This window comes from Hylobates moloch, unplaced genomic scaffold (genome assembly GCF_009828535.3).
Source record: "Hylobates moloch isolate HMO894 unplaced genomic scaffold, HMol_V3 SCAFFOLD_12, whole genome shotgun sequence".
Classification (NCBI taxonomy): Eukaryota; Metazoa; Chordata; class Mammalia; order Primates; family Hylobatidae; genus Hylobates; species Hylobates moloch.
The window spans coordinates 81298215-81321858 of record NW_026652287.1 but is presented as its reverse complement, the minus strand read 5'-3'; the positions used below and the strand labels follow the sequence as shown (position 1 = coordinate 81321858).

The window sequence follows — 23644 nt, the reverse complement described above, 5'->3', positions numbered from 1 at the left end:
GTAAAAGGGAATAGATATGATCAAGGGACCCGTACAAGGTGAGTGGTGAAGACATTAAAGACGGAGATCTTTTTAAGATGGTGGGATTTGAACTGAGGCCTGAAAAAGTACCAGGAGTCAACAATATGAAAAAACTTTCACAAAACAGTAGTCACACTTAACTAAATGCAGTGAATTTTTATAGTGACTGAGACACTAGTTCTTCACAGATCGAAGAGTGGAGTTGACTGACCCTTCAATGACCATACAACAAATGAGGCACATCCTTGGCATGTCACGTGAGGTTCTTCCCAAGCTGGCTGGCCTCTTCTCGCCTCCCAGGCCTGTTTGCTTATCATTCCAGCTTTGAGCTTAATTACTAAGTGAACTAAGTTAAGGCTTCCTTTTTTAAGTTGTTGCTCTTATTCTTCTCTCCTCTTTGAATCTGACATTTATTCGTGATTGTTCTCTAAATAAAATGCAACAGAATAATTTAAGCTACAGTAATATGGAAATGTGAAAGCTGAATAAATGTAAAATCAGAAATAGATTTTTGTTTGCATGTTTTCAGTTCTTTAGTTCTTGTCAGATAAAAGAATTATGGACAAAAAAGTACATAAAGCAAAATGAAGGATCAGTGGCAAGAATAATCCTCAGATCAGTAAATTTAATAAATAATTGTCTAGTATTTTCATTATAGAGCTATTGTTCCTGAAGAATATTGAGCCAAAATGATAAAAATGGAATATGGGATGTGCCTTTATCAAAATTAAGGGTTTTGTGGACTTTTAGCAGTACAATGCTGTTTTAGAATGAACAACCAATGACAAAAATAGATACTTAAAACAAGCCAATATAGCTCTACAAGCAATGTGATCCTCAGTGAAGACAAAGGATTTCATTCCATCATGCTATTGTGAAATATTGAGATATCATAGTGTGAAGATTTGCACACTCTCATGCAAACCTGTCAGCTGTCCAGTTAAAAGTTTGGCTTATCAATATCTCATCCTATTTTAAAATACCAATAAACATCATTTATCACAAATGCCATTCTTTGAATGATTCTCACTAAGTTCTAACTAAAAGTCATCATCCATAGGCATGTCTTCAATATATTAACTATATTTTGTTCATTTTTATGTATTCCCTAATACCTGTTAACTACTGCCAACAACCATTCTTTCAAAGATTCAGTCTTGTCAACTGTAGCTCATTTTATGCATTATTGATTCCCTCTCTCAAAAGTAGTTATAAGTGGGCTTATTTACAAATGAATTGCACTCACAGAATATTTTCTTCTGTGTATTGATCCCATATATTGTATTCTAATTCCTTACAAAACATAACAACTTGAATGTTTCTCCTTTTTTCTTCAATTGAATTGTCAAGCAGTGAAACCCCAAACTGAATGGGGTTTATGAATTTGCCAACTTGGAAAGAGCAGGTCTAAAGATATACATGGGCTAGACTGGCCCAGAGGTTCAATGATTGGCTAGAAAAGGGACCAAAAGAGTAGGGTTAGGATCTTCCATGGCTTATCCATATATATACATGAAGTTGTATCAATTTTCTAGAAGCTGAGTTGGAGAGGAAGACCTTTGGTTATACCAAAGGTCTGGAATCTTCTATATGCAATGGCAAAAATAAAAGTCTTCTAATGCTGTGTGGAAACTCATTAGGTTCAAAACAAATCGCTGTGGGTGCAGTGACTGGGTTGTTATGTGTTAACTAAGACCTTATTAGACGGAAAAATGAAGTGAAATTGACTCTGCTGTCTTCAATAAGAAGTATCATTTATATTAGCTAGGATTTGAGGGACTCAGAATTTTGTGTGTGTGTGTGTGTGTGAAGAAGGATATTTCCAAAGACTTTTTAAATTTATTTATTTTATTTTTTTATTATTATACTTTAGGTTTTAGGGTACATGTGCACAATGTGCAGGTTTGTTACATATATATCCATGTGCTTTGTTGGTTTGCTGCACCCATTAACTCATCATTTAGCATTAGGTATATCTCCTAATGCTGTCCCTCCCCCCTTCCCCCACCCCACAACAGTCCCGGAGTGTGATGCTCCCCTTCCTGTGTCCATGAGTTCTCATTGTTCAATTCCCACCTATGAGTGAGAACATGCGGTGTTTGGTTTTTTGTCCTTGCAATAGTTTACTGAGAATGATGTTTTCCAGTTTCATCCATGTCCCTACAAAGGACATGAACTCATCATTTTTTATGGATGCATAGTATTCCATGGTGTATATGTGCCACATTTTCTTAATCCAGTCTATTATTGTTGGACATTTGGGTGGGTTCCAAGTCTTTGCTATCGTGAATAGTGCCGCAACAAACATACGTGTGCATGTGTCTTTATAGCAGCATGATTTATAGTCCTTTGGGTATATACCCAGTAATGGGATGGCTGGGTCAAATGGTATTTCTAGTTCTAGATCCCTGAGGAATCGCCACACTGACTTCCACAATGGTTGAACTAGTTTACAGTTCCACCAACAGTGTAAAAGTGTTCCTATTTCTCCACATCCTCTCCAGCACCTGTTGTTTCCTGATTTTTTAATGATGACCATTCTAACTGGTGTGAGATGGTATCTCATTGTGGTTTTGATTTGCATTTCTCTGATGGCCAGTGATGAGGAGCATTTTTGCATGTGTTTTTTGGCTGCATAAATGTCTTCTTTTGAGAAGTGTCTGTTCATGTCCTTCACCCACTTTTTGATGGGGTTGTTTTTTTCTTGTAAATTTGTTTGAGTTCATTGTAGATTCTGGATATTAGCCCTTTGTCAGATGAGTAGATTGCAAAAATTTTCTCCCATTCTGTAGCTTGCCTGTTCACTCTGATGGTAGTTTCTTTAAGACTTTAAAAGACTGACTGACTGGAAATTTGTTCATTTACTTTATCTTATTAACATAATTGGAGGGTTCATTTTATACCAAGGAATCTGTTGTCTTTTCGTGATGTACACAAGAATAAGTTATTTTTCCTCTGTTTCATTTTGTGTGATCTGTTAAGCAAAGCCAGGAGAATTTTTAAGTTTTTCATTCAGAAGTTCCTCAGTTGACCTAATTGTATTTTTTCACTTTGGTAGAATTTATCTATCTCATCATTTCTCATGAAACACAAGCTCCCCAGAAATTTCGTGGGTGTTTGATGGGACCCACTCACCCAACAAATGAAATTCCCAGGAGAAGTAGATTAGGAAATATTGTTCTGTACAATTTTTAACTGGTATAAGTACTACAGTATTTATATTTTAACTCTTAATATTGTCGAACATCAAGAAAGAAATGCAGTATGCAGTGTTTCCAGGGATTCTCTTTACCCACAGGGAAATAGAGTATGCCAGAATGAGCATTCTACAGGATATGCCTTAATATGGAATTAAGGAAGGCTGGTGCTTGACCTTTAAAGTTAGCCAAATTGTTTTTCAAACTTGTCTCAAATGGCTATGGGTCTTTAAGAATGAGATAAGTAACCAGTATAAAGTCCTTTACATGAGTTGTTTTATTTGATCTCTGTAACAACAACCCTGTGAAGTTTGCAGAGCAAGGATCAACGGCTCAACGTAATGTACCTCATGAGCAGAGGGATTGGAGATAAACAGGTAACAAGTAAGTAAAGAATAAATGTGAACTATGGAGGGAAAAGGCAGCATAAAAACTACCTGATTTTATGGATTTCAAAATATAAGATTATTTACTTTAAGCAAAGTCTTAAACCTGTCCATGTTTCTAAGAGGATGGAAGAGTTTATTAGACTGAGCATGAGGCTTACAAAAATTTCAAAAAAGCCTAGTCAAAGAAAACTTTGTTACACCATGTGTAATGTCTTCAGCAAACATTTAATCAAGGGTATTTCCCCAGCAAATTTTACTGCTCTTTCCCTTGCCATCATTTTCTTTTCTTTGTCTACTCCAATGGTCCCCAAAGTTTTTGGCAACAGGAACCAGTTTTGTGGAAGACAATTTTTCCATCAGCTAGGGGTGCGGTTGGGGATGGTTTCAGGATGATTCAAGCACATTACGTTTATTTTGCACTTTATTTATATTATTACATTGAAATATACAATGAAATAATTATAGAACTCACCATAATGTAGAATCAGCGGGAGCTCTGAGCTTGTTTTCCTGTAACTAGATGGTCCCGTCTGGCAGTGATGGGATTCAGTGACAAATAATCAGGCATTAGATTCTCATAAAGAGTGCACAACCTATATCCCTCGCATGGACAGTTCACAATAGGGTTCACACTCGTTTGTGAATCTAATGCTGCCACTGATCTTACAGAAAGTAGAGCTCAGACGGTAATGCAAGCGATAGGGAGCGATTGTAAATACAGATCAAGCTTTGCTCACAACTTTACCTCCTACTGAGAAGTCTGGTCCCAAACAGGCCACAGACCAGTACATGTCCATGGCCTGGAGTGTGGGTACCCCTTGTCTACTGTATTCTTATAATATACAAAGTTTCCCTAACTTAAAAAAAATTATCTTTTGTCCCCACATTTTAAATTCCTTTATAAACCTATTTCAATAAGGTTTTGCCCCACCATAGCACAGAAGCCACTCCTGCTACAGTCATCACTAAATTTATATTGCTAAATACAAGGCCAATTCTCAGGCCTTGCTATAGTTGATGTCTCAGCAGTATATGACATAGTTAATAGTTTTCTTCCTTCATATACTTTCTTCACTTGCATTACGGGAAACTACATTGTTTTCCTCTTACCTTACCAGTGGCTACATCTCCATCTAGTTTCCTCCCTCTGACTTCTTAATGTTGGAGCATCTGCCCTCTGAAGAACAGATGATAAGTCTGTCTTGGCATGACAACTCCCAGTTTCTTCTCTTCTTCTTCTCTTTCTTTCTTCACCCCAGGGCTCAGCCCTCCACATGTTCTCTACCTACACTCTCTCCATGATTCCAATCAATCTCATCCTATTCATATGCTAATAATTTATGAATCTTTACCTCTAGTTCAGACCCTACAACCAAATGCATATATCCAGCAACAATTGAACATATCCACTTGTATATCTAAAAGACATTGCACACTTAAAATATCAAAAACTTACCTATTTGATATCCCCCCTTACAAAATTTGATCCATCATCTCCAGTTTACATGATGAAAACTTTGCCTTTCCATTTGCTCAAGCTAAATAATTTGGAATTACTCTCACATCCTCCCTATCTCTCACACCTCGATCCAACTATAAAGAAATTTGATTTACTCTACCTTCAAAATATATCCAGAATCCTACCACTTCCATTGATCACTCTGTTTTGAACCACTGTCATCTCTCAGCTGAATTATTGTAATCAATCACCTTTTATGAGGTCTCTCTGCTTCTCCCATGGGCTGTCTCCAGTCTATTTTTAAAACAGCATGAATCAGAGTAACCTGTTCATTTTCATTTTTAAAAAATGTCTATGGATATATTCTAATTATACATATTTATATGGTTCATGTGATATTTTGATACAAGAGTGATGTTTTAAAACATATATCTGAACACATCAATCGTCTGCTCAAAACTCTGCAACTTCTTTCCACTTACACAAGGCTCTACATAAATCTCACTGTCTTCATCTTCTGACTTCATCTCCAAATCCACCCCAGCCACACTGGCCTCCTGTTGACTTCTGATTTCCTCTTTCCTTTGTCTGCAATGCCATTCCTCCAGATACATGGCTAACATCCTCACTTCCATCCAGCCTTTGTTCAAATGTCATAACATATTCTAACATAGTAATGTATTATAACACAGTATGTGTTTATATACTTTACTTATTCATAATGTCTTTAATGTATTGTCTGCCAGCCCAGTTAGAGAATAACCTCCATAAAGGTTTGTATCCTTGTTTTATTCCTGATGAAGCTCAGGTACCTAGAATAGTTCCTAGAACATGATGAACACTTAACAAATACGTGTTCAAGAATAAGAAATAAATATCACACTGTTTTAACTATTAACTTTATAAATCTTGATTCTTAGAGCTTAATTATAATATCAACTTTTCAAATTCCATTTTTCAACCCTGTTGAGATTGTAGGGGCCAAGGAGAAAATTTTCTTCTGCCCTCTAAATGTTTGCTGAAAATGAATTGAGGGAAGGCAGATTAATGTGAAAAAAGGCACACAAAACTTATTTTAACAGGCATATGCCATTTACAATGTATTAGACTGGAAGAGGGGCCAGAGAGCTGATGCTTAAATATTCTCAACATAGGAGATATGTATGGATTCAGGAGGCAGACATTTTGCAGATGATTCTTTTTGGAAGCTGGGTGGGACTGACAAATTAAAGGAAAGTAAGGGGAAAGACTGTGCAGGAACAAATATTGTTTCATTATGCAGATTAAGTCCCCTGAGTAACCTCTGGGAGCTGTCCTCTGAAGAACAGATGATAAGTCTGTCTTGGCGTGACGACTCCCAGTTTCTTCTCTTCTCTAGTGGTTAATCTGACAGGTTTCCTGAAGAGGGGAATCTTAAGACAATTACATTCCTTGTGGAAAGAAGTGTTTTTAGTCAGATAAGGAAATTCCAGAGAGAGAGAGAAAGGGAGGAGAGGAAGGTCAGAGAGAGTTCTTGGTTCTAAGGATTATTTCTGAGGCCTTTCAATATTCAAAGCACTCAACAAGCCAAAGTCATATTTGGGGGAATCGTTTTCTGTGCCCCAACAAGATTTTTACTGCAATTGCTTTAATTAATAAGTTAACTTGGGGAGGTTCTCGCCTCTGTTGTATACTGTTTTACCATGTTTACATATGGCTTATGTCTCCATTCATTTATGTATTATTTTATGTTCTTCAATAAAATGGTTTAATTTTTCCCATAGAGATCTTATAGATGAGTAGATTTATTTCTAGGCACTTATAGCTACTGTGATCATTATCTCCTTTATATGTTTTTCCTAATAAATTAATACTGGCATATAAAGATGCTATTGATTTTCCAATATTGATATGGATTGCAGCAAACTTTCAAACCTATTAGTTATAAGAGTTTTCTGTACTCTTGGTATTTTCTAAGTAATTATGCAGATTGGGAGAATTTAATTTTCTCTTCTCTTCCTTTTCAGTTTTCATATATTATTATTGTCCAAGCCTTATAATGCTTGTAAAAGTATAGACTTTAATAATAATGCTATTCATTAATGTGATGCTTATTGTAGTAACTGGTAGATAGCTTTTATCAGAATTTCATTTACAAGTTTGCTAAGAAGTATTATCAGAATACAATATACTCACCTTTCAAAAGTAGTGGATTTCATTGACAGATTTTTTTTTTTTTACTTTAACTTCCAGGACACACGCAGAATGTGCAGGTTTGTTACATAGATATACATGTGCCATGGTGGTTTGCTACACCTATCAACCTGTCATCTAGGTTTTAAGCCCCGCATGTGTTAGGTATTTGTCCTAATGCTCTCCCTCCCCTTGCCCCCAACACCCTGACAAGCCCCGGTGTGTGATGTTCCCCTCCCTGTGTCCATGTGTTCTCATTGTTCAACTTCCACTTATAACTGAGAAGATGCGGTATTTGGTTTTTTGTTCCTGTGTTAGTTTGCCGAGAATGATGGCACATATTCTTTTGGAACTATTTTTCTTTTCCTAGGGATAAACAACTTGATTTTTTTTGTATGCATGATTCTCTGACAGAAATGAAATTTTTAAAAATAGAAAAGAAATTAAACTCTATTGTACTCGATTAGTGTTTATTATTTCTATGCCTACCATTAATCCTTCACAGACATAATTTTTATGACCTAGATACAGGTAAGTTGAGCTTTTTTTTGACTATCTAAAATATATGAGAGCCCAAGTTATCCAAATAACAGTAAGTCTGGTACCAGCCTCTTGGGGCCAATGTTGTTCTGCCTAAGTTATCTAAAACCTTTCAAAACTTGATCAGACCAAAAAGGAAATTTTTTGTTTGATTGTGTGTTTTTGTTGTTTGTTTGTCTACAATTCATGAAAAGATAACTGGAAAATGTGATAAAGTAACAAGTGAGCAAATTTTTTAAAAACTGCTATTGCATATTTTTAGCCCTTAGAGTATCACTTTTGAAACAAGTGTTCCCTCAAAATCAAACACCATCCATGCACCATTGCAATAACCCACTGTCATACAGGCCAAATTAAACCATCCTATGCCAATAAATGGCCTAGTTTGGAAGTTCCACCAGCAGTAGTGACAACCTCTACCAAAGTGATTCTTTAGGAAGAATTTTCCATGCTCCAAGTTTTACCAGTTGAAGTTTAGGTTCATATGCATGCTCCCAAATTCATCAAGATGACTGAGCCAGGAAGGTCTTCCAGATTCCATGCCAGAACCACCACTGGCTGTTGGACCATAGTTCAAGTTCATACTCTTACTTCCCTCATGGTAAGTTCTCCTTGTCGACTCTTGGTACTCCTTGTGATCTAGTCAATTGTCACTCTACCAGAGAATTAAGAAAAACATTGAACTTCACAATTGAAAGGGGAGCAATCTGTTTTTTCCTCTCCTTCCTGAAGTTTCCTGGTAATTATGTCAAATATCTTCCTCCTCCACTCTCTTAATATCAAGACACAGTAGAAGAGACCCTTTTTGTCAGGGTTCTATTAAATATTCTTCCTTGGGATGTGGGAGACTACTTGACTTATATTTACACATCTAAAAGGACTACTTGGTAATTCATCCAGGAAGAAAGATCCATTCTAGTGTTAATTCTTTATTTTATAGATGAACAACAACAATAGCAACAAAACATTTGAAAGCTTTCAATCTGATGACTTTCTCTAAAGAAAAAAATAAATTCAATATACACAAAATAAACTCAATATACACACTTCTCATCTCTTCAAACTATACAGATTAAGAATTTGACAGATGAATGTTTTTCTCTATCAATCATTAACATGTTTATTTCATGCTGTAATGTGGGACCTAGCTATTTTTTATATTTCTGATAATTATTAACATTTATCATGGGAATATTCACTTAACTGCAATGTAACAGGCTAACCACGAATCAGTCTGACTGCTATAAGAATGAAAATAAGAAACAAGGTTAGAAACAAAGGACCAGTTACAAGATTGTTACAGTAATTTAAAGGAGAGTAGATGACCCAGACGAGGGTGACAATGCTGGAGGTCATGACAGTGGGTCAGATTCACATATTTTGTGAAAAGAAAGCCAACAAGTTTTTCTCACAGATTATATAAAAGATGAGAGAAAAAGAGAGAACTCAAGGATGACTCACCATTTTTGGAGAAAGTGAGAAACTGAAGTTCTCACTAATTGAGTTGGGGATGAATTAAGGCAAAACATATTTGGGGGAGAAGCACGTTCTGAACACGGGTTTTAAACATATTGAGTTTGGAAAGTCTGTTTGACAGCCAAGTATGAAAATTGTATTGCAATTGAATGTACAATAATATATAAGTTAAGATTTAAACTTTTAATAGAGATAAAAATTTTAGGAATATATATTTTGGTAGGTGAGAAAGACAAACATATTCTGTAAATATATAGTATGGCAGGGGTGAAAGACCTTTCTGATAAAGTAACAATTGAAGAGAGTTCTACAAAGACATTATTAGTCATCTTTGACGACCCCCTACTTCACTCCACAGGTGATCTTATCCAATATTATAACTGCTTGCAGAAAACATCCATATACTTACTACTCTTTACTGTGGGCTTATGCAATAGCTTGCCTGACACCTTTATTTTGACATCTAATTAGTCATTTCAAACTTTGTTCTCAAAACCTAGTCCATGATTTTGCCCCATCCTAACCACAAATCTGCTTCTCCTACAGATTTTCTCTTCTCAAAAAATAGCAACTCCATCTTTCTAATTGAAGACTACAAATCTTGCAGTCATCCTTGAGTCTATGCTTTTTTTCACATATCATATTCAATCCATTCAAAGAATATGACCCCTTTTATAACCTTTAGTCCTATTACCCTGGTCTAAGCCAACGTAATCTTTCACCTCTTAATTCATTTTCTTAAATTCCTTTTTTTGTCCTGTCTTTTATAAGAGGACTGAGGAATCCATTGAAAATGTGAGTGAAATCATGTCACTCCTCTGCTCAGCACCTTCCTATAGTGTTCATATCACCTTGAGCAAAAGCCAGTCTTAAAATGATCTCAAGAACACACATCATATTTCCATCTATATCCACTCCCACCCTCTTGCTTTATTTAGTCCAGTCCATTCTAGCTACACCGGTCTCCTTGAAAATCCTAAACCCACTTGTGTCACTTTGTCTTTGATCTTTCTGTTTCCTCTGCCAGATAACTGCATGATTTATGCTTGTACTGCAGGTTTTAGCTGAATACTTTCTTTTCATAATCAATTCCCCTAGTATAAGCTTGACCCAAACACTGCATGTGGCATCATTACACTCAAGTTTTTCATTGTTTATTGAAAATTCAAATCTAACTGTACATCCTATATTTCATCTGGCAACCCTAGCTGTGAGGATATTGAACAAACAAGCAAAAATTGTCCATTACAGATAGGAATGGCTTTATCTGAATTACCGGGTTTGTGACAAGAGAGTAACAGTTTACTTGCACAGTTTTACATGTTGCTTCCCTGTTCAAACACCTTTGATGGCTCCTTGTCATTCTGTCTGCTACCCAAAGTTTATTCTGTTCAGTATGGAAAACAAAGGCCATCGTAATCTATGCTGGCCCTCCCTTTCAAGTCTCATATTTTACCATTTCCTTATGGCACATGTTTTCTGCTCTGCATACAAGACAACTAAGAATTATTCTTCAGGGATGTCACCTTCCCTTTGCTCATGTTATTTTCTGTTACTAGAATAAGTACTCCCCTCCTTTCCTTTACTTGAAATATAATAACTCATCTTTCAAGACCCAACTCAAAGAATATCACAAAGATATTCTCTGCTCTCTGCTCCCACACATAAATATGAAGCAAAATAAAACTTTATGATAATACTTTATTGCAATGCATATACTTGCTTATTTATGTATTACTTCTTTGCTTGATAGAATTGCCTTGATGTCAGAAATGTATTACACCTTTTAAAAAATTCTAAAACTTATTGTCTTCCACCTGACACCAAAGTAAGTGCTTAATAAATATTGATGAATGAGTAAATATAAATATATATTTTAAAATTTAACATATGAGACTTCATTGCATTTGATCATTAATAATTTCAAATATATACTTGTACTGCTTTAAAAAATTGAAAATCTTTATGACCTTCTGTTGGGGATTGATTTTTTAGAAATGACACCAGGAGCCCAAGCCGTAAAGAAAAAAATGATAAAGTGGACTTTCTTAAAATTAAAAACATTTAAAATTCAAGGAATACCATCATGAAAGAAAGTGAAAAGATAGTCTACAGAATAGAGAAAAGCTATTTTCAAGCCATATGTTTCATAAAATACTTGAATCAAAATATATGTAAAGAATTCATGTAAATCAACAATAAAAATACATGTAAATCAATTAATATGAAGGCAAATAATTTAAATAGACATTTCTCCAAATAAGATATACAAATGAACACTAAGTACGTGAAAAGATGTCCAACTTCATTAGTTATTAGGAAATGCAAATCCAAACCACAAGGAAATATCACTTTGCACCCACTAGAATAGCTGAAATAAAAAGATAGACAATAATAAGTTTTGGTGAAGATGCGGAAAATTAGAACTCTCATACATTGCTGGTAGGAATGTACAATGGTGCAACCACTTTGGAAAACATTTCCTCAACATGTTAAAGATAGAATTGTCATATGGTCCAGCAATTCTACTCTAGGAATCGATCCAAGAGAACTGAAAACACTTGTCCATATAAAGACTTATACATAAAAGTTCATGGCAGTTATTTATAGTAGCCAAAAGGTGGACACAATGTTAATGTCCCTCAACTGATGAATATATAAATAACATGTAATGTATCCCCAGGATGGAATACTATTCATCAATGTAGAAATGAGGTATGGATAACATGCTACAGTACCTGAATGAAATTCAAAAACATCATGCTCAGTGCATAAAACTAGTCACGAAAGAACACATGTTCAGCAACTCCACTTCTGTGAAAAGTCCAGAACAGCAAATCTGTATGACAGAAAGTAGTTAGTGGTTGTCTGGGGCTGGGGGTGTGTGAGTGATTGCTAATAATTATGAGATTTCCACTAAGGGTGAAAAAATGAGAGATTAACTTACGTTGATAGTTGCACAACTCTGTAAGTATACTAAACTCCACTGAACTTTTTATGTTTAAAGGGTGCATTTTATGGTGTGTAAATTATATCCCAGTAAAGCTGCTTAAAATAAGTATTGACTTTTAATACAGCCATTTGTCATTTAAATTAAAGTGCCATATTTATTTTAAAGGTAAGTCAACAATAGTTTGGAACAAAAACAAGATCTTTTTCTAAGATATAAATGACAGTTTTAATATGACTTTTTATTCTGATATTATTAAGACACACAGTAAGCTCACCATACGATATATTTAAGGTAATGAGAATAAATAAAATATTATATATTTTCTACAAATACAAGTTTGATAAACACTACAGAATAAAAATTGAGAGTTTTAAAATCTTCTCATGGGTAATTCCAACACAGTAGCATAAAGACTATGCAGTGAACATTTACTGCTTAATGGAATTTAAAAATTTAACATTTTAAAAGTGTTTTATTTTAATTGCCTGATTACTATCTATATTTAGTTAAATTTCTCTTACCTTGAGCCCATTTAAAAGTATGCAATTTTCTTGTTAAGTGCATTAACAAGACTTTAATGGAGCACAGGTGCACAGAATTAGAACATTTTTCAAATTAGAAAATAAATATCATTCATTTGCACCAAATAAATATTTACCAATATTATATATATATATATATAAAATATTGAATGAAATTCAAAAACATCATGCTCAGTACGTAAAACTAGTCACGAAAGAACACATGTTCAGCGACTCCACTTCTGTGAAAAGTCCAGAACAGCGAATTTGTCTGGGGCTGGGGGTGTGTGAGTGATATACATATATAATGGTGTGTGGATGTTTGGTACCTGCTTGGTACCTGCCTATACCATACATCGTGTATAATTTTATCCTGTTGATTTAAATGTTCTGATTAGAGGCGATATAGTAAAGGGTAAATGAACTGAACTGGGAATAAAAGTTCTGCATTTTAATTCAGATCACCTCTATGTGATTACCTGAGTCTCAGTTTCTCCAAAATTCTTTAGAGCTCTAGAATCTTAAATATGATTTTTCAATTCTATAAAACATTTTACAAAATAAAAATTTATTTTTCAAGGTTTTTATAGGTTTTTAAGCAAATTTATTAATGTACAAGTAACATACAATTTAAGTGCACAATTCTGTCAGTTTTGATAAGTATATGTGCCTCCGTAAACACCCAAATCAAGATAAAGAATATTCCCATAAACCTTAGAAGTGCTCTCATGCCCCCTTGAAGTCAACCCCAACTCCCCCATTCCAACTCCCAGCCCAGGCAACAACCAATCTGCTTTCCTGCCATTATAGATTAGGATGATCTTTTCTAGAATTTCAAATAAATTGAATCACACATTATGTACTCTTTTGTATCTAGCTTCTATTTCTCAGCTTAATGTTTTTGTGATTCATTCATTTTATTGGAGAGATCAGTAATATGTTTGTTTTCATTGTACAAACATATCAAGTTATATTTGTTTACCCCGAGAATACAATAGTTTCTTCTATTTTTAAGAAGTGTTTTTGAATTTAATTATTTAGTATGATTGCATTGTACTTTTATTTATAGTATGTAAACGTTATTTCCAAGGAATCTCTGTTGGTTACTAAATTCTCTCTTAACATACAAGTTGAATCTAAAGACCTAATTCTTTGAAGATATCATTCCATATCTGAACATAGAACTACTGTATTTTGGGTGTCAAACTCTATTTAATAAAAGGGGTAAGTGCTGTTACGAATATGTGGGAATGTTGGCGTGCGTACTGCAGTTCATTAATCACATCTCCCTTGAGAGTCTCTATTCCCCTTTCTGCTGGAAATATTGCTGGTTGAAGAATCAGAGCTGAACATTTCTCTGGGAATTGCTCTTAGAGGAAGGGAATTGTGAACTTCTACAGTACACAGCTATCTGTACACTGAACTCAGAAAGGCCAGTTTATAATCATTAGGCAGCACCCAAGATCTGGATTAGGGAAGACGGGTGGAACCAATTGCCAGTCAGTTATTTCCAAATTTGAGATAACCGAGGTATGATAACTAATTTTAGAGGAGTTTTGCCATAATTTAAAATATCTTCAAATCCTGTATACAGTCTACAAGTAACTAGACCAGTGTAAGATTTGTTAGAACTTCTGCCTTCTCACATTGAGAAATTCCTCTAGTCAACTTTAAAAAGGCAATTGTCTCTATCTTTCTCTGCTCTTTCAATTTTGATTCGCTCAGCTATTTCTCCACACTCTCACATTGTATTAGGTGATTGGACTTACAGTACTTCTTGCCATTTGCTTGCATTTCCTTTCTCTGTGTTTTATCTTTCTCACTGCTTTTATGATGCTTTCTGTTCTTCTCATTCTTCTATAGTCCATTCTGCTCTATGTGTCATTTCATTCCTAAATATCATGAGCTATGCAATATTGTGCAATAAAAAACACAGGGCTTAAGGGGGTAATGAAGTTTATGGCACAACACTAAAAACTTTATCAGTGTCACATTAAAATAAAGGTAAAAAAGCTAATAAAAATGGTAGCACAGTTTTACACCTGTTAAATAGTTGGAAATTGCACAAATACAGTGATAAGTATTTTTTTTTTCCCAAGAAAGAGCTGAAGTTTGCTTGTGGAAGTGTTAGAAGACTTAAAGGCCTTCATTTCTTGTGAAGTGGTAGAAGGAAAGGTATCTGAAATCAGAAAGTTGTAACACAGGTGTCGATGGGCAAATTTGTGACATACATGGGGCATTAAGGTCAGTTTTAGATATGTGAGGAATGGGCATGTGTGCATTTTATGTGTTCCTATGTGGCTTGTTTCAGCCAGGTGTGGTTTTCTGTATTTAGCCAGTGCTTCTTAGGAACAAAATTGCATATTAAAAAAAATTGCATTACATTGAAATTTTTTTCTAATATATCTATCATGTTGAAACAAATTCATGTTTTCAAACAAGTGCTTAAAAATGAGCAGAAATGACTGTACTTTCTGTATTTTCTCTCCATACTTTCTGTTTCTACTTATGTTCTTTTTCTCTTAGTTATTTCTCCCAAATTGCTGCACTGTCCTCACTACAAAACTTCTCCAATGTAGCTAGGCTGAGGAGCATACTTTTATTTATTTATTTATTTATTTATTATTATTATTATTACTACTACTATTGGTCAGAGCCCCACTCTTTCACCCAGGCTGGAGTGTGCTAATACAATCATGGCTCACTACAACCTGGACCTTCTAGGCTTAAGCAACCCGCCCACCTCTGCCTCTCTAGTTGCTGGGACTATGGGTGTGTGCCACAACACCTGGCTAATTTTTCTATTTTTTAGAGATGGAGTCTCCCCATGTTGCCCAGTCAGGTCTCAAACTCCTGGCGTCAAGTGATCCTCCCACTCCGGCTTCCCAAAATACTGGGATTATAAGAGCGAGCCAGCGCATACAGCCCATACTTTCTTTTCTTTTATTATTTATTTATTTATTTATTTAAATGCTGTAAGGCTCTGTTGCCCATGCTGGAGTGCTGTGGCATGATCATGGCTCACTACAGCCTCAAACTCCTAGGCTCAAGCCATCCTTTTGCCTCAGCCTCTTGAGCAGCTAGCACTACAGGTGCATGCCACCACACCCTATTTTTTTTTTTTAATTTTTTTCTAGAAATGAGGCCTTGCTATGTCACCCAGGCTGGTCTCAAATTCATCAGCTCAGGCAGTCTCCTGCCTCAGCCTCCCAAAGCACTGGGATTAAAAGAGTGAGACACAACACCAGGCCTTTTAATTTTTAATTGACAAATAATAAATGTACATATTCGTGAGATACAATGTAATGTTTTGATATACGTATACAATGTGGAATGATTCAATCAAGTTAATATATCCATCACTCCTCACTCACATCATTTTTGTGGTGAGAGCACTTAAAATCTACTCTTCTAGCAATGTATTATTTATTATTAACTGCAGTTATTATGCTGTGTAATAGGCCATTATTCTTACTGTATAATTGAATTATTTTACTCTTTGACTAATATCTCCCATTAACTCATCACAGCTATCCTTTTTTTCCAGCCTCTGGCAGCCACCATTCTTCTGTGAACTTCTATGAGTTTGACTTTTTTAGATTCTACAGATAAGCGAGGTGAAGAAGTATTTGTCTTTCTGTGCCTGGCTTATTTCACTTAGAATAATGTCCTCCAGGTTCATCCATGTTGTCACAAATGACAGAATTTCCTTCTTTTTAGAAACTGAATAGGATTTCATTGTGTATGTATGCCACACTCGCTTTTATCCATTCATCCATTGATAGACACTTAAGTTGATTCCGTTTCTTGGCTATTGTAAATAATTCTGCATTGAACATGGGAGTGCAGATATCTCTTCCACACACTGATTTCAATTCCTTTGGTTATATACCCAGAAGTGAGATTTCTAGATCATATGATAATTTTGATTTTTTGAGGAACTCTCATACCTTTTTCTGTAGTGGCTATACTAATTTACATTTTTATTAGTAGTGTACAAGGGTTCCATTTTACCACATTCTTATTCTCTTACCAACACTTACTGGCTTTTTGCTAATAGCCATTCTAACAGGTATGAAGTGATATCTCATTGTGGTTTTAATTTGCATTTTCCTGATGCATTGTTGGTATTGAGCATTTTTTCATGTATCTGCTGGTCATCTGTATGTCTTCTTTTGAGAAATGTTTATTCAGGTCTCTTCCCTGTTTCTTAATCTGGGGTTTTATTTTCTTTCTATTGAGTTGTTTGATTTGTTTATATATTTTGGACTTTAGCTGTAGGGCATACTTCTGAAGACATACTTTTAGAAAACCCTGGTTTCTAAGCAGTCCTTTCGGAAAGAAGAAAAATCACCTCTCAAAATATTTAACCCCTTTCAGCCTCCTTCCTGTGAGTTGCGTGCACACATGATTTTATGTTAATAGCAATATAGATAAAAAACTTTTCTATACTATATGTTTGTTCCAGCTAAGTCAGATTCACAGAAGGAATAATCTTTGATAAAAAATATTTGGTAAGTTATTCTTCTGGGCATCATTGAAAATAAAACTTAAAGATTTACAAGGGATCTTGAAGAAAAATTTTAAAATTGCACACCTTATAGGTCCTTACCTATTAATTAAAAATAACGTGTGGTGTTATAGTATTGTAAATTAATAATAAATTGTATATCAAATTGATAAAATAGTAGCTGACACTTAAATGTTTGGGATACATCAGTGTTTTATGCTATGTTTTATATATAGAGAGAGCATAACATAGTTTCCATTTCAAATACATCTATTAAATTGTTTGAAAATTACTGATCTGCCTTCATATTTTAATGTCAATTAACAGTTTCCTTAGAAACTTAGTTTTTCGGCAAAACTAGTTCTTTTCAGAATTTCTTATTTCTCAGTGTGAAAGCAGTGTCAGTTTAATTTCTTTAAGTTTATTTTAAATTTTAAAGATGAAAATTCTTAAGTGCCATTTCTTTTTCTGTTTCTGCAGCGTTTGTCCAATGGTTCTATAGACTCAACCGATGAAACTAGTCAAATAGTTGAACTACAAGAATTGCTTGAAAAGCAAAACTATGAAATGGCCCAGATGAAAGAACGTTTAGCAGCCCTTTCTTCCCGAGTGGGAGAGGTGGAACAGGAAGCAGAGACAGCAAGAAAAGATCTCATTAAAACAGAAGAAATGAACACCAAGTATCAAAGGGACATTAGGGAGGTAAGTGATTCATGCCACTTTCAGTCTTTGATTTCTGAATGCTGCTTCTGAGATACTGTTTCCATAATTTCCCGTAATGACCATACACTTTTTACTTCTCAAAAGACCATATTTTGGCATGTATTATATTAGTTATGAAACTTGTTCAATAGGGCAAACATAGTTTACTTCATGAGCGCTTTAAATATATATGGAAAGAAATTTGTGCTGTCAAGGGTCAGATATAACAAAGATATTCTGAAGCTGTTAATAAAATTTTTTAAATGTAAGCCTTTAATTTTAAATAACTCTAGATATGTGTATGAATCATGAATTGCTATATTCTTAGTATATAGGAATACTACAAAAATACTTTAAATTGTTCCATTGCTTATTTTGGTTTTGTGTCATGAAGGTGAATGTATCTCTGTTAATATACATATAGACGCATATGTATAACATAACATTTCTATGTCTATATATTGAATTCCTGTTAGACATAACATCCCTTTTTCTACTTAAAAAAATGAGTACTTTAGTCATTTCTCCGTCTCTTGGCTAATATCAAGTGAAAAAAGAGAGTACTTTAAGTTACTACGAAAAATACTAGAAGATGTTTAATTTGTAACACTGCCAAATCATTTTACCTGCTAAAGTGAAAGTTTAGAATCTTTTCACTTTTTCACCTTTTCAGTCACAACTAAAAAGAAAATTATATTTGTGGAAATTGTGTTTTCTGACTTTTTACCTTTTCTGTTTTTACATATTCTTTTAAATGTATTTTTATTTTTTAAAAGTATCTTTTGTATATAATTAGCTAGTTGTTCATCAAGTTGGCCCTATTCTGTGTGCCCAATTCTTTTCTTCCCACTCTCTCGTAAGCAAATTGTATCTTACTTTTTCCCTGATTGTTCCACCAAAACTCTTCTCATAAAAGTCATTACTGACCTCCACGTTACTGAATCCAAGGTTCAATTCTCAGTTGTCTGAAGCACTTGATCCATTTTCCAGAGGACTTCTTCACTGGGCTAATAGCACATTATCCTTTCCTGGTTTTCATCCGTATTTACTTGCTTACCTCATCGCAGGCTCCTTTACTGCTGCTATTTCTCCTCCCCCACCTTGGAGCGCCTTCCCTTCTCTACCTACCTTTATTTCCCTGGTGAATTTCTGCAGTCTCATGGCTCCAAAAGCCACCATCATCTTACGATTCCCAATTAATATCTCCAGCTTGTCCTTCTTTCCTGATTTCCAGATGTTTCTCTCTCAGTCACTAAGGGATATCTCAAAATTAGCATTTTCAAACTCTTTTCTTGATATTTTCTCAACAAACCAGATCCTCCTGCAGTCTTCCTTATCCATTATTATTGTTGCTCAGGCCAAAAATCTTGAAGCTGTCCTTAAGATCTCTCCCCTCACACACTTGGTTTGATTCAGCAGTAAATCCTGTTATCTACAATTTCAAAATATTCATAGTGGGACCTCTTCTCAGAATCTTCATGGCTTTTTCTACACAATCACTTTCTCTCACTGGATTATTTCAATGGTTGTCTGTTCCCTGGTCTTCCTGCACATGCGTTCAGCTCACCTCAGTCTGTGCTCAACACAGCACCTTGAGCAGCCTGCCTATAAGTCAGTTCATGTCACTTTTCTGCTTAAAACTTTTTAATGACTACCTATTCTACTTACACTATTATCAAAACCCTTACAGTGGTCTAGAAGCCATGTACAATCTCTCTACTACCACCTTCCTGACCTCTTGGAGATCATCTACTGTCATCCTAACATGCTCTGCTCAACTGGAGTGACCTCTTAAGCAAGCCAGACCTGTTTTGTTGCATTTTCTTTTCTCTCTACCTTTTGTTCAATGTTATTTTCTCAGTGAAATGTCCCCTGACCTTGTTATTTACACATATACACTCTCCTTCTTCTTTTTTTGCTTATCCCACAGGACTTTCTATCTCCTAACACAATGTATATTTTATTGATATACTTAGTTATCATATGCCTCCCTCCCCAACTATTCGTAAACATCTATAAGGGCTAGGATTTTTTTTTCTTGTTTTGTTCACTGCTGTCTTCAGAGAACCTGCGCAGCTATTGATTGTATAATAGGCACTCAAAAAATCTTTGCTGAAAGAATAGGTATTTATAAGTAAATATCAGAAGGTGTGAATGATACCAGAATATGTACTGCGACAATGCCTGCTAGCAAAACAAAACAAAACATAAAAGAGATAGATGAACCATGAAGTGGTAGACTGCTCCACTGCAGCACAGATAATGATACAACTTTTTATGAATTAATAGTTCATGGATGCATCTCTTCTCTTCACTACTCCTCACAATTCAAACTCAGAGAATTCATAAAGTAAAGGCAGTTTAACCCCTCTTCTGTATCACTGTTAAGGAATTACTAGGATTTCTGGCTATCAAATCACTGGGCTCACTTCTTGATCTGTTGTTCATTCTTTCCATCTTCATTCTCTTGGTTCTGGAGATTTAAATGATTTCCTTTCATTTTAGTACTCATTGCTCTATTAATGCTTATCTAATCCAGCATCACTTATAGGTAAGGCCCAACATCCAATTCCCATTTTCTTACTGCCTATTTAAAAATAACTCCTTGATACTAATACCCTCTGAATGTAGGTGACAAAACACCCAGTCAGATGGAAAATGTCACTCCTCTGATGCCAGGTGTTCTTTTATTAAGAATCCATTCTAATGGGCAAAACATTCTCCTTTCATGTGGAATTATTTTAAAATACAACTACTCTTATCAGCCCCATCATTTCTACGTATCTATTTTAGAAGAGTTTCCTGAGAAAGGAATATCTCTCATCATCCACCTTTGAAGGGAGGTTGCAAACACAAATGTTTTCAGAGCCAGGCTGGCAGTGGAAAACTGTAAAGTGCCAGGTGCAAGACTGTAGGAACTGATGGCGTTGATGAAACCTGTGAAAGGGCCTACACTCAGCCTGCGTTACTGGATGCATCACTTCTTTTTTTTTTGTACACACACACACACACACACACACACACACAGAGCACTGTGAAAGCTAAATAAACTAATTCTGAAATATTCAGGTCTCAAGACCCAGGCCCATGGTTTATGAAGGATTTTTTAAGGACGAGTCACATGTGAAAACTATCACAGGTGTATTACATGGAAATTCTCAAATTCCTCACAACTGGCAAAAGGGGCAATGCTAATTATTATCTCCATTTTTCTCAGATGAGACCCATAAGGTTCAGTGAGGTAAAGTAACTTTCCAAAGATCTATGCAGTTCTTTCCTCGGCAGCACAGAAGAGAAATAAGATCAGCATGGCTTCAAAACCTGTGCTTCTTCCACTATGAACTGCTTCCAAAATCAACACAGCATAATAAATAATTCAGTGATAGCAACTATCATAAAATGCAGCTACAATATAACTGTCCTCTCAATAATCAATTTTTTTCAATAAGCAAGAAGATGTGAAAATCACTTACTTAAAAAACAAATTATGTAGCACTTAAAGCTTTTATTTTCCTGAATAATATTTTTCTGGGTTATGGTCACACAGAGTCAACTGGATTGCAAGTTTCTTTTCCTTTTCTTAATTATTCTTTTAAAATATTATTTATTTATTTTAGAGAAAGAGTCTTGCTCTGTTGTCCAGGCTGAAGTGCAGTAGTGTTTTCAGCTCACTACAACCTCGAACTCCTAGGCTCAAGCAATCCTCTCACCTCAGCCTTGGGAGTAGCTAAGACAAAAGGGCACATGTCATGATGTCTGGAAAATTTTTGTGTTTTTTGTAGAGACAGGGTCCTGCTATTGTGCTCAGGCTGGTCTCAAATTCCTGGTTCAAGCGATCCTCCCACCTCATCCTCCCAGTGGGCTGCAATTGTAGGCATAAGCCAGGGATTGCAAGTTTCTTAGTAGAAAAAAATAAGCTCCTTTTTCTTGGTACTCCTATAGCATTGCTAGCATAGTATGATTTATAAATTGTACAGGTAACAAACGTTTGTTGTAATAATTGAGTAAAAATTAGGAAACAAGAAAAAACAACCATATAATAAAAAACGGGAAGATAATTTGCTTTACATGTGAGGACATTCTAAGGTATCTAAAATGAATTATTACTTTGAATAGCAAAAACTGCAATTACTTTTGCACCAATCTAATTTATAAATATGTTCCACTGATGGCTTCAGAATATACTTTTCTAATTTTTCTTTGTCAAAAAAGAAATCTATCCAAAATTTACTTTCATTTTACATTTTGTCTTCAAACAAAACTCCTTAAATTGATTTTGACCTATGAAGAATACGTGAGTTGGATTAAAGCTAGACACAGCACTCAAATAGAAAAATAGACAATCTCATACAAGTGGATTATCTCTCCAGTTTTTAATCAAAAGGATTATTAATTGTGTATGGATAATGATATATCAAATACATAGCTGTGCCAGTAACTAAAATTTTCAGTGGAGTATTTTAATTACATTTTGTTGTGTGAATAAAACCATCGTGTATTTCCAACTTCCTATTAACAGTTCTTCAGAATTTCACTATGTGATTAAATGAATTAAATACATCTCAGTGTTGCCTTTTCTATTATCTGAAACATGTAGTTATATTTTTCACTTTAATAGATCTGAATTACCAGTGAGTTATATTTATTAAATATGAAAAAAATCCAATTTATACATGAACTTCAGGTCAAGAGATCATTGAATCTTTATTTTTTCTCATTTTTTTGTAGGTAGCAAGTTTTAGAGACTAGGAAAAGCTTCCTCTTTTAGAATTTTTCAAATGACAGAGGGAAAAGCTATTTCTCTGACTTGTAAATCCAGTTTATTTTTGGCAACACAGCCTGCAGTTAAAAATTGAATCTCCCACATGAATCACAGAATCAAAAAATGTAGGACCAAAATTACAAAATGCAAAAATTCCTGCATGTAATCTATATCATAGAGTGAGATCATCTAATTGTGTACATAATAGTAATTAATAATAAATAACAGCTATTATTTATCGAGGGTGTTTTCTACATGAGACACCATACAAAGCACTTCCTGATTCTTAACAACAATGCTATGTGCTACATATTAGAATCTCAACCCACACAACATATGAAGAAGGTGAAGCACAGAAAAGGTGACCAATATTGATCCCTTATAGCAGAGTTAGTAGGTGTCTCAAACTAGCATTTGGAGCAAGTATGTACTACTTCAATGCTCACATTCTTGAGAAATGTGTGTATGCCTTTTATTGATTTTATTGCTGTTAAAATTTAGTAAGAAGTTTATTTATACAGGTTAGCTTTAGACTTTTCTCTTCAGGCCACAAAATTTTCCCAGAGTTCTGTTTGCAAATGAAACTGACAGAATACAATATTAAGCACTCTGAAGGGATCCTCTAAGATAAAAACTCTACCATCATTGAGACAAAAAATATGTAAAGTAGAAAAAGTCAAAAGTGAAAATAAAAAGCTTTTTAAATAGTAGGCATTATTTGGGATACCTAAAATCTAGGGGTATGAGTATAATATTTCTTAAAAATTAGTCTGGCTAATTTTTGCTGAATTCATAGATTAAATTTAATTTTTTATGTTTGCACTTTAATGTCAACATAATTAATCAAGTAGCTTTTGACTGGGTCTTGATGGTCAGTAGGATTGAGCTAGACAAAGAAGACAGAACACATTTCAGGTAGACATGATGTCACAGAGTGCATTA

The 23644-nt window shown here is 34.8% G+C and overlaps 1 protein-coding gene across 17 annotated transcripts in view; it reads left to right on the top strand.

Moving 5' to 3' along the window:
* PPFIA2 (PTPRF interacting protein alpha 2) overlaps positions 1 to 23644 on the top strand; it is a 497171-nt gene that overhangs the window by 352678 nt on the left and 120849 nt on the right. For all 17 annotated transcript variants that reach the window (XM_058424785.1, XM_032170842.2, XM_058424778.1 and 14 more), the window contains one exon: positions 17719 to 17940. In XM_058424785.1, coding sequence (XP_058280768.1) covers positions 17719 to 17940 — 222 coding nt within the window. The remainder of the gene's footprint in view (positions 1 to 17718; positions 17941 to 23644) is intronic.